General features: G+C 36.6%; 1 protein-coding gene across 1 annotated transcript in view; it reads right to left on the bottom strand.

The window, feature by feature from the left end:
- Nucleotides 1-912: 912 nt before the first annotated feature.
- LOC134792012 (3-hydroxyisobutyryl-CoA hydrolase, mitochondrial) overlaps nucleotides 913-16,409 on the bottom strand; it is a 32,184-nt gene continuing 16,687 nt past the window's right edge. Inside the window, exon 5 of the mRNA XM_063763125.1 lies at nucleotides 913-1,072. Coding sequence (XP_063619195.1) covers nucleotides 918-1,072 — 155 coding nt within the window. The 3' untranslated portion in view covers nucleotides 913-917. The remainder of the gene's footprint in view (nucleotides 1,073-16,409) is intronic.

The raw sequence follows: 16,409 nt of genomic DNA, 5'->3' as shown, positions 1-16,409 counted from the left end.
ATACAATAACTGGCGTGCCCTATTATTGTTGTAGATGTCGCCACTAGATGTCTTGTTATTAGAATTTAAGCGCGACGCCATCTAGTGAGTCAGATGAGTTAACTTAGCTATTTGTGCTTTATAATCTATGGTAAGCAGAGATAGGTTGAATTAGACCAAGATAAGTCTGCAACGATTTTGATAGCACACGCAGTGCATGTGTTATTTAACGTTAAACGTCAAACTTCTATGAAATTAGACGTATAAATAACACTTGCACTGCGTGTGCTATCAAAATCGTTGCAGACTTGTCTTGGACTAACTCTATAAGAATCTGCAGAAAATGATATCTTATAGGTACAATAAAGGCGAGCGACTTTAGAACATTTTAACAATCAGTATTATTCACTTGTTATATAAGTTATCTGGTAAATCCAAAAACAAGCGTTTGAAGTTTTCTTCACCTTTAAACATGAAAAAGGTACATTAAAAAACAAAAAACTCTCCGACAACAATTTTGTACCTAATAACTTAGAGGATATAACCAAACGGAGTAGCCATTAACATACGTTCCCCTCTGGCGAAAATAGGCGGCCAATGGTCATACACATTGTATGGACTGACGTTTATCTGACATGGCTATTTTTATTAGAAAAAGTATTTCAGTATTATTCGCCACTCAAAAGGTACCACTTTGTAGCTAGACGAAGTTTGCATACGAATAACCTCTCAAAGCGATCTTACGGCAAGCGACATAGTGTAGTGGTACCTTTTGCTTTAAAACGACACATGTAGATATGCTTATAGTTGGGCCAAGCTAAGTCTGCACCGAATTTGAGGTGTCAAAGTGACACTTTCATACTTACTCATTGCACAGAATGTGTAAGTCCGACTCTAAAAACAGAAGCTATACAGGATGAAATACCATACCGGGTAAGTTACAGTTTAGAGTCAAATTCGAAGAACTTGAGTTCCCTATCTTCTGCTAGTTTCTTAAAGAACTCTTCAACGTAGTAGTCGTCGGTGACTTCGGCGAGGGTCGCGGGCTTCCATTTGGGGCTGTTGTCCTTGTCGATCAGGAGGGCGCGGACACCTAAAAAAGTCAGATCCAGTTATTGTCCGTGTTTTTCCACCTAAAATCTTTGGTCACTTATATGACGAAGCGTTTGCATAAGGTAAGGGCATCAATATAAACGGCGACTACATCTCACATCTACGATTCGCAGATGACATAGTCTATGGCGGAGTCGCTGGAGGAGCTGAACCGGATGCTGGACGGCCTAGCATCAGCCTCGCGACGCATCGGTCTTGGCATAAATTTGGATAAAACCAAAGTCATGATCAATGGCCACATTGATCCAATACCTATAGTCGTACATATATGGTCACCTTCTGGAAATCGTTTCCGAATACACTTACCTTCGGCAGATTCTGCAGTTAGGTAGTAACAATTTCGAGAAGGAGGCCAAGAGGAGGATCCAGCTGGGCTGGGCAGCGGTTGGGAAACTTGCCGAGTCTTCTCGTCATCCATACCGCAATGCTTGAAAACAAAAGTTTTCAATCAGTGCGTCCTACCCGTCATGACCTACGGAGCCGAGACATGAACACTCACGGTAGGGTTGGTCCACCAATTCACAGTCGCTCAGCTCAGCTTGGCGCTCTTTAGGGGAGGGCTATGTCCAGCAGTGGACTAATATAGCCTGATGATGATGATGACGAAGCGTACCATTAAAATGTTTTTTTTAGTGTTGTACAGTCGACGTCAGAAATACGTTAAAATTTTTACAAATGAACAAGGTGCACAAGTGTAAACATATCTTTGACGTCGACTGTTCCGTAGTGCACAAACATAAAGTCTTAATTATTTCCGTGTAAAAAAGTTTCGCAAATGTTTTGGAGATGTTATTAATTACTTGGAACACTTTTTTTTCATAGCCTATTTTGTGTCCCACTGCTGGGCAAAGGCCTCCCCTTTCTTCCGCCACTCATCACGGTTTGGTGCAAGTTGCCGCCAGTCGCTGCAAAAAGCGTCAAGGTTATCCCGCTATCTCTTTTTCCAAAAAATACACTTGGAACAGTAGTAATATTTTTTTAAAGTCTTAATTACAACTATAAGCCAACATAGATTTAATAAAAGCGTTTTGAGTAATTAATTCCCAGCAACCTACAAAAAAAGAAATTCAAAGAGGCGGCCATTTATTACAATCTTTGACTACGAACTCATATTAAGGTATCTTTCGGATCCTCATATGTCAATTTTTATCATGATTAGAGCAAATTTTCCGTCGGACGTACCGTTTTTGAACTACAACCAAAAAAAACTGAAAAAGAGCAAAATTATTTGTACATCTCCTGGAATGGAGCAAACTCGGATAACGCTAATTTAGAACCAAATTAAGGTATTAAGACGATTTCCAGCTTGCTGGGAATTAATTCCATCTCGTTTGATTGGCCTAAGTACTAAGTTTTCCGCGTAATTAGTACGAGTGTGAGTGAACTAGGGTATTGCGATCCTGCCAGGATATACTATAGTGGCCCCAATCCACAATTTACCTTCAGGAAAGAGGTGGCTCTATGATTCGGTCACATTGGGTTTTTTGAAAAACTAATTAGGTAGGTATACCTAGCCAGCATTCAATGAATGTAGTATGATACTAGCGTCCTAGTGTGCGTAAAGTACCTACCATACCCAAAGGTATCATACTACATTCATTCAATGTTGGCTATAATTTGTTTGTCTTCCCCATACATTAGAACATAACTATACTATGGTAGACGCGGCGGCATCAGTGCTACGAATGCTACGGCACCATCTAACTGCGTCTTGAGGCCCCAGTACAGAGGGCGCGTTGAAAATAAAACTGTTTGCTATGGTTGGTTTTTTTTTAGCATTAGAAATAAACAATCTTGATATGTCTTTTAATTGAAAAACACATTTTAAAAATAAGTTACGGCAAATATGTAACAATTATGAATCTAATACAATCATTTATATTCTTCTGCTTTCATAAGTAATAGTTATTGATTTTTAAAAAGCGTTTTTCAATTAAAAGACATGTCAAGATCGCTTACCTTCTTTCAAGTTCTTTCTAATGCTAAAAAAAAGAACTATACCTTCAGGAAAGTCATGGTAGTCCGTCCGTGGTGTTCACTACAGTGTGATTTACGGGAAATGATGATGATGGAATTTCCTTTTGCATAGTTGCTCCTTTTGACTCACATATTGATTTAGGAAGGGGAGCCAACCGAATTTTTGATGCAAAGTTTTGATTTAAGGGGGCCCCCCGATATTTGTAATAAATAAAGTTTTGCTATGTGCTCGAGTTTGGTATCATTTTCGGGTATGTCAAGGATGCTAAATTCATTTCTGATATTTAATTTATACGGTTTCTGTCCGTTTCATATAAATAATTTTGAAAAAAATTAAAAATTTATTTTTTTCCGAATAAAAGCCTATATTTTTTTATTTTAATATGCACACAAAAGGTAAAAAAATCATGAAAAAGCCCTACTATTCCTCGTTATAGAAAGTATACATTAAGTGGTGAGGTTATGTGGGTATATCAGTCAGTCTAGCATGAGTTGCGTTCTCGCGCGCGACTCCTACATCTAGCGCGACTTAAAGTATGGACTCGCGCGCGAGAACGCACCTTATGCTAGACCGTGTATGATGACGAGACTGAGATATGTCCTGTGTACACATCGGTAACTCGTGGCATTTAGGTAGCACTTAAAAGATTAGTTTAATTAATTCCTTTTTTTTTGTGGTTTCTTTTCGTATAGGAAGAACATTGTCACATCACTAGTCTGTTAGAAACTGTCAATAAGTGCTACCTAAGTGCCACGATTTACCGATGAGTGCATCACTAATATTTTAAGTGCTACCTAAATGCCACGAGTTAACGATGTATAGTCATGTGTCATTCGCCAGTCGCGAATTAAATATATGTCCTACAAGACTGGTCATATTTTTCATAAAATCGATTTCGACTGGCAAATCATATTACTTTTTGGCAACCGGGTTTTTTTAACCTAATTAAACCCCGCTGAATCCGAATTTGCCGGTTGTCCGATCAAAATCTTGACCGGAAGTGAGATATTTGATATATTTTTTAGTTTTTCGTAAATAACTCTTAAACGGTATAGCAAAAAATGTTCTATTACATAAGTAATCTGCATAAAATTGCCTACAAGAAAGATTCAGTACAATTTTTCGCTAGGATCAATATACAAACAGATATTAACGCGGGAAATTTAATTATAATCACTTCTAAGGTCCCTTTCTTTAGTTTTTAGTAAATAACTCGTAAACGGTGGCCAATATCAAAAAATGTTGTTAAACGTTAATAATCTACACATTTTTTTTTACAGAAAAGATTCAAAGTCAAAGTCAAAATATACTTTATTCATGTAGGCCTAGGAACAAGCACTTACGAATAGTTATTAGGAACATAATATTTTAATCTAATTATCAGCGCAATTCATTGATGTTAATATTATTCCATAATAACATTGGATTATTATAGTAGTATACCCTATAATGGACACGGAACCAGTAATGGGACAAAAAAACACAATTCCTCTAAAATAAGTGTATAAAAGTAGTTTATAAACACTGGATATATTTTTATCATAAATAAGAGTCCTAGAGCTGATTATGTTTGAATTTTTATTTAATTCTGTTATTTTTTAAGAAATGTGCGTCAACCCAAAAGTTGTCGTGCCACTGAAAAAAAATATCACTAAAAATTCTTAACAACTTCGCTAAAAGAGGTGAGTTAATTTATTAAATTTTAATTAATTAATACTTGATGAAAACTAGAATGTGCTTTGTTAATTGCATTTACCATGAGATAAGAGATAAGGTATACAACACACTATGTTGTGACTCCACAGATGTAAAAAAATAGTGGTATTTGGCCCAATCCCATTATAGGAGCTGTAAAACTGCATACCTCCTATGATGGGACAATTGACATAATGATGCTTGCCATGCCATAATTTCATGTTTTAAACAATACAGAAGTAAAATGTAGTTACGAAATATGTCAACCAGGAGGTATTCTCGGACTTAGGATAAATTAATATCGTTTTTCCAAACTTTAGTGTGGGTCAAATCTTGGTAGCTGAATTTGACCCACTTTTCGATTTCCGATTCAGTTGAAATTTTGTGTAAGAATCGGATGATAATGCAACATTATGATAACATGGACTTGATCTGATGATGGAGACAGGAGGTGGCCATGGGAACTTTATCGCAATAAACCCTAACTAATTGTGTTTGGGTATATTAGAATTGTCTCGATGAATCTAATACAATAATAATTGGCGGTGGAAAGAAAAATACATTCAGCGATAAAAGCTTATACCAAAAATTGATTTTTTTGCCATAACTTATTCCCCATTTCAATATTTTATACTGATAGAGCAATGCCCATTATAGGGGGCCCATTACTGGATCCACGTCCATTACCGGGGGCCCATTAGTGGAGCTTTGGTGTCCATGACTGGAGAAAAAAAGCATAGTTTTAATTTGTTAATTATGTGGAAACTCATTGCAGTATCTTTGATACAACACGCCTAAAACATGACAGACTGATAGGACTTTCATCTTTTAACACGCTAAGCGGAATACCATTTACATGTACAAGGGAAATATCATAAATACTCCAAATTTCCTCTTAAATGTCCCATGACTGGTGCTGTTACTATATATAGATCAAATTTAACACTAAGAATTTCACAAAAGGCTCGTCAAACATAAAAAAAAATGTATAAAAAATACTAGTCTAGAATTTTTAGAATGAAATCTAAAAGTCAAAAAAAACATAACAAAAGAAGTACATACATCGGAATATCCATTTCCTCATCAATAATCCAATATAAGTACCTAATAAATAAATAATTATTTCGAATAACAATGAATTCAGTAATATGGTTTGGAAGTTTATTATAAAATCTTACACAATTACCCATGAATGATTTTTTAATTTTATGGAGCCGAGTGAAGGGAAAAAAAAAACCAGCTTTACATATGACCCAAGACTTTTTCGAAGCAGTTCACGACAGAATTAAACAACGTTTGGTAAAACAAAAACAAGATTTCAGAAACCAATATCCAGCAGTCACCGTCTGGTTCTCTGCTTAAGGTAAGATAGGCATGTACTTACCTACAAATAAATATATATAATCATGTGCCGAAGCATATATTAAGCTATTAAGAGGAAAGGGAATGACCGGTTCTCCATACAAACAAATTTCCCGTTTTCCTCACTGGATATTGATATTATTATGTCCGTCTGTCTATCTGTCCATATGTCACAGCTATTTTACTCAAAAAGTATAAGATAACGAATTTGGAAAGTAGGTATATTTTGTAAGCCACTACTTAGTTTAGAAGTTCAAATGTATAATAATTTAATCTTTTTTTAGGCACTCCGTACCAGTGACTATTTCTCTTTGCTCCTTACATGTAACTAAAAGTGCGGGGGCGCCTAGGACGCAAGTAACACTCCAGCGCTTTCAACGCCCTCATACAAAAAAGCCGTGCAGATGAAGATAACAATATAATACTTTAAATATGTAAATTCCAGATTTCCTGTGACTTATAAGTATGTATGCAGCCGTTTCCATTTCACTACACCTTATAAAACAAAGTCCCCCGCCGCGTCTGTCTGCTTGTGTGTATGTATGTTCGCGATAAATTCAAAAACAACTTACTGAACGGATTGTCATGCGGTTTTAACCTATCAATAGAGTGATTCTTGAGGAAGGTTTCGGTGTATAATTTTTTAAGGTTTTGTGTAACCCTTGCGAAGCCGGGACGGGTCGCTAGTTTATATTTATTCGTAAGCTTGCATTGCAATGGCACTTTAGGCTTAGCCTGTAATTAGGTACTAAGATTCTAATACTTAGATTGTGGACTCTTTTCTTAATGCCTTTTTACTTATATACATTTTACGACTTTTAAATATTTGACGCTGTTATGTTTTTCGAATAGTATCATAAACATGTCAAGAGAGAAAAAATAGTGATATTAAATTTGTAGAAAGATACTAAATGTATTTGAATTTATACGCAAGAACACGTTGAATGCAGGTATATGTATCGTCTTACCCCGCGTGTCAAGGTATTGGTTAATTGGTATGATATGATGTAGCGCCGTTTGTATCAGCATAGGAACCAGATCGACAGAGCTACTTCTGCTGCTGCTTTCGCCTTTGTAATACCTACATATTAGTATACATTGATCCTGTTTTCTCCCCCAGGGTATTTGTCTGTTTGTATTTTAGGATTTCATTAGCTAGGTATCCAAAACAGTAATACGAACGCAAATTATTTCCATGTTTTTAAGGGTGAAACCCTGATCGTGTGAAGAGATTTTATTTTCTTTGATAAATACAGCATTTGCATTAACTATAGATAGATGGGGTGTTCCATGAGAACGCCGCTTTCGAAATGCTTAAATTTTGTCTTGTGTCTTGTATGGCAACTTCCTGAATCAACTGCGTAAAGCTCGAGAAAATACTGCCAATAGGCTAGGCTAGAAGATAAGTTTTTTGTAAAGGATCAAATATCTATATTGGACCCATGAACCCATGACATTGAAGCCAAACACGATTAAGTTGGAGCAGTTTTGTTTGCATGTATTGCATTTATAAAAGAGCAGCTTTCGAGTAGGAGGATCATGTTTTTAAAATAGGTATTAGTAAGCATAGGTATATAGGTACGTAGGTTTGTCTGTAGGTAAGTATAATTTTTGGTTCTAGCAATAATAGTAGTATAACCTTAATAGTGATGTCTTTCACGTATGCAAGTAGTACGTACCTACTTGCATACTACGTGAGAAATAAGAAGAGGAGTAAAATAAATTTAATATTACTATACATACACAGTATGTCCAAAGAAAGAGCGCTATGATATAAGCAAAAGTTATTTTTTAGGGTTCCGTACCTCAAAAGGAAAACACGGAACCCTTAAAGGATCCGTCCGTCTGTCTGTCCGTCTGCCCGTCCGTCCGTCCGTCCGTCCGTCTGTCCGTCTATCCGTCAGCCCGTCCGTCCGTCCGTCCGTCCGTCCGTCGGGCCTAGGCGGGGGAACAAACTTTGAATTGTTCGAGAACATCACATTATGTCCTACAGTATATTTGTGTTTGGAATATTATAGAACACTATTTTGTGAATGTATGTGTAAAGTTATCTCAAAAAAATATATTGAGATTTTCCGAAAAAAATTTTTTCAAAATTAGGTTTTAAAAAGATGTAAACATTAAATTGTACAGTAGTGATTTCTTATTCAAAGAGCAAAACTAAATATTTTACACTGTTAGTAAAATATCCACCACTTTTTTAGTGGTGCATACGTCACGAGCAATAAAAATGTTTAAAATAAATAATTACTATACAACATTAATTAAACACTTGGTGATTTTCCACTATATTGTTACGCCAATTATTCTACTCAATCTAAAAAAAAGAAAATCGGGGGGATTATGTTTTTACTATTTTTTAAACAATTATAACGAATTTTAGCCCACGCGCATTAATTCTACAGTATTTTTTTTAATGCACCATAATGCCTGTACTGAATGTTATCACAGCGTCAAAGTCATCCTCCCGACTGTACGACTTTGTCGGTATAGCGTTCAGGACATTGACCCTAGGGTCATTAATTTCCTGAAGGGCTCAATTAGGGCACTCGGGATAATCGTACCGTGGGCATCTGTAAACCCTAAATATTGATTAGAAAAAGCTTTCGGAACTGTAGGAATTGATGCAAGGAAAAATTTTCTTCCCCCGCCTAGCCGTCTGTCTGTCGAGACCCTTTATCTCGGGAACAAGTGGAGGATCGAGTTGAAATTTAAACCTTTTATATACTTAGGTCTACGATCCTTTGAAGATAAATCAAATTGTAATATTATGTATGTATGTACCTACAGCATTTCCAAAAAACAGCGCTATGTAAAGTAGTATTTATTTTTTTAAATAGGAGGCAAACGAGCATAGCCCATGGAACAGAGGTCATATCATAAGATTGGTAAGACCCACATATTTCTTTGTCCGTCTTTCTACCTCTGTGAATGATCATCCCGCAAGAATTTATTCCTATAGTACCAGTGTCTATTTTCCTGTCTCATTCCTTAGTAATTGCTGCTTAGTAAATTCCTGTTTGATAGAATAATAAAAACTTTTTACAAAAAAAAGCAAACCTACTTCAAAAAGGATGAAATAAAATATTATCCTTTTTGAAGTCTATGCGTTACCAACTGATATGTTTGAAGTCGGTGCCAAGCCAAATTTTGAAGCATACCATGATTTTGGTGCGATTCGATAAGGATGTACCTACGTTGGATTGCCTTACACGACGACAATGAACATACTTTCTGTAGGTACAGTCGACGTTAAAAATATGTTTACACTTTTCGCCTTATAACAAAGGTGTAAGGTGCAAAAGTGTAAACATATCTTTGACGTCGATTCTATCTAAGAACACACCTCAGAACACACGATCAAACCTTCTTGGCGCAGTCTGTACCATGTTTGTCGGCACATTAGTGGAAATCCAATGCATTTTTTTTCCGTCGTATTTTTTAAAGAGCATTTCTTACTAATGCTCGAACAGTCTATAGCACGCAAGTGTGAGATTGGGACTGAGTAATTTCCCGTCCCTTATCCAGAGGACTACATTTCAAAATATAAAACAATTCAAGAAATTTACCTTCTTGCCAAATTTCACCTAATGCGGTTCAGTTGTTTAGCCATGAAAAGGCGACAAAGAGGCAGACAGAATTACTTACACATTTGTAATAGTTATTAGTACAGTTCTAATGGGATTTATAGCCATAAAGCTGATTATTTTTGACTGGTATTGTTACTACTTGGTTTGGCACTGACTTCAAACATATCAGTTGGTAACGCATAGACTTCAAAAAGGATAATATTTTATTTCATCCTTTTTGAAGTCGGTTTGCTTTTTTTTGTAAAAAGTTTTTATTTTTCCATTTTTAGATTTAACGCATTGTTAAGAGCGCGACGCATGAATGAAAAACAAGATCATGTTTAACACTAAATTCGTGTACCTATTTCTTTAATAAATATGTAATCAGGAATTTTCTCGAGTCCGTCTGGGAAATTATAATTCCTGTCACTACTACACTAAATCCATCCTCCGCCCCGCCACTGACCCAATCCCTCAACGCCCCGATCACTCAACCTCACAGCGCATCAACCCCTGATCCAGGAACCCCTCGACCCTGAACCAGAAATTTTCTCGAGTCCGTCTAGGAAATTATAATTCCTGTCAACTAAATCCATCCGCCCGCCCCGCCACTGACCCAATCCCTCAGCCCCCGATCACTCAACCTCACAGCACATCAACCCCTGATCCAGGAACCCCTCGGTCCTGAACCAGCAACCCTTCAACCGCCATTCCCCGACCCCTTAATCCCTGACCCCTTAACTCCTAACCCTAATCCCCGATCAGTAGCCTTACCAGCTTACCACGAGTTTGACATTGATATATTCGCTAGCATGTTTGTAACTTGCTTCCTATGCATCTCGCTCGTACTAACCTTAGTGTGAGCGAGATGCATAAAAAGTTACATTTAGATGCATAAGACGTTAGCGAATGTGTCAATGTCAAACTCGTGGTAAGGCTACAGTTGCAGTACATCAAATTGGTGGTTTTCGGAAGCAAATGCTCGAGTTACTTTAGAAAACCCCGAAATCACTTAACACGTGCCTTTAAAAATTGAGGAGTTCCCTCAATTCCTCATGGATTCCATCATCAGACCAGAACCAAAAATAATACGGAAACACCTTGGAGGTAACTTCTTCCAAACAAAAAAAGAATTACTCAAATCGGATCACAGGTGCCGGAGTAATCGCTGAACATACTTACATTTAAAGAAATCATCATCATTATCATCAAAATAATCATCATCATCAGGTCTACTTCATCAAATTGGTGGTTTTCGGGAGAAAATGCTCGAGTTGCTTAAGAAAACGCCCAAAACACCATGCATGTGCCTTTAAAAATTGAGGAGTTCCCTCAATTCCTCATGGATCCCATCATCAGAACAGAACCAAATTAAAATGGGACCAACTAGGAGGTAGCTCCTTTCAAACAAAAAAAGAATTACTCAAATCGGACTACGGATGTCGGAGTAATCGGTGAACGTACACAGAAAAAAAAAAAAAAAAAAAAATAGCCACAACCGAATACAGAACCTCCTCCTTCTATGAAATTGAAGTCGGTTAAAAACTTAAGTTGTTAGGTATTAGGGTGTTAATAATTTCGTCTAGATTGTAAGTTTTGTAAAATGCAAGGCTAACATTACACACGACTAATGATGATGATGACCAATAAATCAAGCATTTACATTAAAGAAAGTGAGTGACATTTGATGAAGTGAAACTGCTGATGAAGACCAGACGGAACACCTTAACGACGCGTATTTCACGTTTGGCGATATGTCGTGTTAGTTAGGTACCTACGTTTGATCTGCAAAGTGTGTATGTATCTTCGCGATAGACTTAAAATAGGTATTGTGATACAATTAATGGTATTATAAACAATTTTTTCTTTCATGTATGTACCATAGACATTCCTCGATGGCACCAAGTTGCAACCGGAAAGCGATGATCATATGATCACTCGGCAAATCAAGACTGTAGCAGCCACATCTAAGGAGATTATGAATACCTATTCAATAATAGTTTATTTTTTGCTGTTTGATATGTAAAAATGCACGTCAATAAGATGGCAAAATGTTGTTAAGACTGCGTCGACCGTTTAATTGCACTCTCATTGGGGGAATTAGGTTTTCTAATAAATACAAGGCAAATACACCAAACTTATAACCTCTCCAGAGTCCGCAGCAGCAACCAGGACCCCTAGACTGCCTAGGGATCAGGCTATGGGATTCGTGTCATACTCCACAGAAGAACCACCTTATAGACCGCGGGCCAGGAGCAAATATTGTCAGTCATCGCCTCCCGCTTGATACTTTGTGATAGTTTAAATGCTATACTATGCTATCCTGAATTACTAGTAAGACCATTGGGAACTTTGTACCCAGTAGACTTACCAGTAAAACAAAACTCCCAATAGTCCTTGATAGACATTTTTAGGTAGCGTGATGAATGCTGTTCATGCCATACCTTTATGTTCATAAAAAGTGGCTGCATTTGGAGTGTTCCAGGGTGACGGCAGGAAACACGGAATACTATAATAAGGTAATATTATAACTGGCAGGAAGCCAATGTTTTTTTATTAACAGGTTGATGAGTATGTACTTTCGAATGGCATGAGTCCCCTCTCGCTACATCATCATCATTTGACGACCGGTCTGGCCTTAGTGACCCTGCCGAAGCCTTAGTGAAGCCGATGCTCCCGGGTTCGAATCCCGGTAAGGGGATTTATTTGTGTGATGAACACAGATATTTGTTCCTGAGTCATGGCTGTTTTCTATGTATGTATCAGCCGCGAAATCTTACTATCAGTAAGACTATTGGGAAGGAAATTCCCAGGACTGAACTACTGGGAATTTTCTGGAACTGGTGGGAATGGCCGTACCTAGCAGAATTGTAATTTAATATTGTTAGGTACACATGCAGTATGCCCTGGTTTGATACTTCAATACATAGTCATTAATATACTTAAGAACAATAAAATATACGAAGAGTTTTATTGTATTATTTCAGTAGTTAGTGCCTTTGGGTAATTTTAGGCAGGAAATAGGGAATATTACGCAAAATTCTGCGTAGGGGGCGTTACTAGCACTAACCCCAGGACCTACTGCAAAACACGAAAATAAAAATTTCTCTCTATCACTCGATATCTGCCTCTCTGCATATCGACGGAGAGGCAGATAACGAACTTTCGATTATCGCGTTTCGCGGCAGGCCGTTTGTAAACAAATCACCTTGATGCATCAATGTCATAGTGAAAAGTTGACAAAAAACTGTTTAGCCCGCTCCACACTCGTGTGGGAATCGCGGCGCAAAGCCATAAGTTACTCTATGGTTTACAATACATGCTAGTGCTGCATTCTGGCAACACTTAAACTAACCACCACAACTAAACACAAAGCCTAAACATAGCCTATACATACAATAACCAAGTTCTGGTCTCAACTGAAATATGATATATGTTTGTACTCTGTGCAGGCAGATTTATAGAAGATCAGTTGAACTCTAAATGAATGAATAAAAATGGTTTTTATAGTTTGTCAAAGGGCTGTCTCATTTCAAACATAGAGAGAATCATACTATCTTTGTCTTACACTAGTACAAGCACCCAAAAGAAAAGGATGAGTATAGTTTTTTTGTTCTTATTTACTGACAAATTTGGTTTGACTAACTATAGATACGTTATTGACATATATATTTCTATGAACTTCGTACGAAATAAAAAGTATCTAAGTAATAAGTGGGAATGTGAGAAAAAACTAGTATCTTAATATTCATTATACACCTACATGCTCATTATTTAATCATTTTTACAAGCAGTAACATTAATAGGTGTCTCATTTAATATAATCCGACTAAATTACATTTCAGCAACACCTCCATATTTCACAAAATAAATCAAGACATTATCCAACCTATATAATCTTGACGTATATTATATCAAAGACGCCTGTACCTAATATAAACCGACAAAGTAACGAATTAGCTATACCATCATATTTAACAAACAAATTTATGACGTTTTGCAACCTTCTTATTTTGGCAAATATATTCCGACACAGCCGGGCATGTATATTGTGAAGGGTGGTATTCCATCTGTCCAATCTTTGTCCAATGTGTATTTGCGTCTAACATTTTGCTTAATGAGAGAGTAAGACGCAATGCATATTGGACAAAGATCTTAAACAAGTAGAATACCACCCGAAGAGAAAAATTGAGTCTCCGGGCTGTCAGGAGCCTCCGTGACGTCAGGGCTATGACGCCAAGTACCTAATATAAACCGACCAAGTAACGAATTAGCTATACCATCATATTTAACACACAAATTTATGACGTTTTGCAACCTTCTTATTTTGGCAAATATATTCCGACACAGCCGGGCATGTATATTGTGAAGGGTGGTATTCCATCTGTCCAATCTTGGTCCAATGTGTATTTGTGGCTCACATTTTGCTTAATGAGAGAGTGAGACGCAATGCATATTGGACAAAGATCTTAAACAAGTAGAATACCACCCGAAGAGAAAAATTTAGTCTCCGGGTTGTCACGAGCCTCCGGGACGTCAGGGCTATGACCGGGCCGGGTCCGCACCGTGCCACGTCCGGGCCCCGGTGATCACGTGATGCTCTCCATAGAAAACGAAGCTCCGGAAGCTCCGGCCCGGCCACGGCCCGGTCTAGCGTGAGTCATCCTTAATTGGCCTAAACCGGTCTGATTCTAAATTGCTGATAACTTTTTTAGTAATAGGAAAAATATCAGTGAAAATATTATCTATACAGGTTGCACTAGTAGTAGTAGTCACTCTAGTGGGCTCCATAAACATGTGGTTGAGATTACAAGATTTAAAAAGATTCAATAATCTACAAGAAATTGTTGAATTTTCCATAATATTTACATTAAAGTCGCATATAAGCAATTTCTTACTAGAAGATGAAAAGATACAGTACACTTTTCGCAGGGATCAATATTTAAAAAGATAATAAAGAGGGAAAGTTAATTATAATAAATACTAAGGTTCCTTGTTTTTATTTTTTCGTCAATAATTTGAAAAGTATGACTCATAGCAAAAAAAATCTTATACATTAATAATAAACATAAAATTTCCTACAAAAAACATGTAGAACACTATTCGCTACGATCAATATTTAAAAAGACAAAGCAGCGGGTAAGTTAATTATAATCAATTTTAAAGTCCCTATTTAGTTTTTTGTAAATAACTCGTAAACGGTTTATAGGTAAAATAAGGCTCATAGCAAAATAAGTTCTTAATGTTCTTGTAAATAAATAATCGGCATAAAATTTTCTACGAAAAACATATTGAACACTTTTCTCTAGGATCAATATTTGAAACGATATAAATGAAGAAAGTTCATTACAAAGGTACACATAATTGGTCAATTCAATCCGTTTAAAAATATAATAGATTGTTAGCTAAGTGAGAAGTTTAATTTCTAATTACATCAAAGGCATATTTACTTGGATCGTGGAGCCCATCACACCTGATAGCAATTATTCGTTATTATGATTATTATATCATCATAACCCTTGCCACTGAAATCTTAGAAATTGTACAATTAAATGACAATTAAGCAATTAACACTGCGAGTGCCAAGCGCCCCATTATCAATATCGTAAAATGGTTCTACTTTGCTCCCCTGTGGGTTATTATGCTCCAATTCGACCTATATTTCTATGTACCACCACGCTCAATACTTACGCTATAGAATTTCCAATTTAGCAAGAACCCTAAATGACATAACAATCCCGTGTAGTGAGGTGACTATGACCAACTATGACTATACCTAATTACCTATGTTAGTATTTAAATGGGTACTCATATAAACGAACATGAATATATATAAAGGGTGATTCAGGAGACGTGAGCAGGACTAACACTGCGCATATCGTTCATTATAAGCATCTGTTTCGTATCAGTATTAGTGAGGTTAACGTTAATTTTCTAGTCGTGTTGAAAAAAAAAGTTATTAATTTTTTTACGACATTCATGGACACCCTAAAATTAAAATACTAATCTACCGATATTCTGTGTCAAATTGAATGTCATTACTGTCATCACGGTCTGGTTACTTTTGAACACTCGTATCTCACTCAAGTTTGACAATTTATTTTCTTCGTAATCAAAATGCCATTACGGTTAAAGAGGTTTTATGTTTATTAATTAGGTCCTGTAGGGTGACCATGATTGTTGAGAATTAAATTTGCCCTCACCAAAAAGTTAAAAAATAGGAAAAGTGTTGTTGTTTCTCCTAACTACGACGGTGATCGATCAATTATCAGTTACTGAGTGTGCAGAATTAGTCCTGCTCACGTCTCATGAATCATCCAGATCATCCCGTATACATATTTTGAATTGCTGCGTTGGTAATGAATTCTCTTTTTTTGCCGTCTATTAAATTTGGCTCACAGTGGGTTAACTTTGCGTCCCTAGTAAACTATAGGTCGGATCAATGATACCCCAAACAATGGGTATCTTTTGCTCCTTATTATTGCTTCAGATATATACTTACAACAATATTATAAAAAAATATTCGATGAGATGCTCTTCTTAATATCAATTCATCTTAAAAAAATATCTATAATTTCCTTTATCTGGAGCAAAGTAATACGTACAAAATTTAGCGAGATGTTGGCAGTGAACGTGTTAAGATTGTAAATCCGACCCTTGAATTAAACGAACCTACATATAATTATGACGCTAATCCCAACCAAACCATCAAT

Source organism: Cydia splendana, chromosome 7 (genome assembly GCF_910591565.1).
Source record: "Cydia splendana chromosome 7, ilCydSple1.2, whole genome shotgun sequence".
Lineage (NCBI taxonomy): Eukaryota > Metazoa > Arthropoda > Insecta > Lepidoptera > Tortricidae > Cydia > Cydia splendana.
Note: the sequence above shows the minus strand (reverse complement) of the source record. Positions and strands in the feature narration are given on the sequence as shown.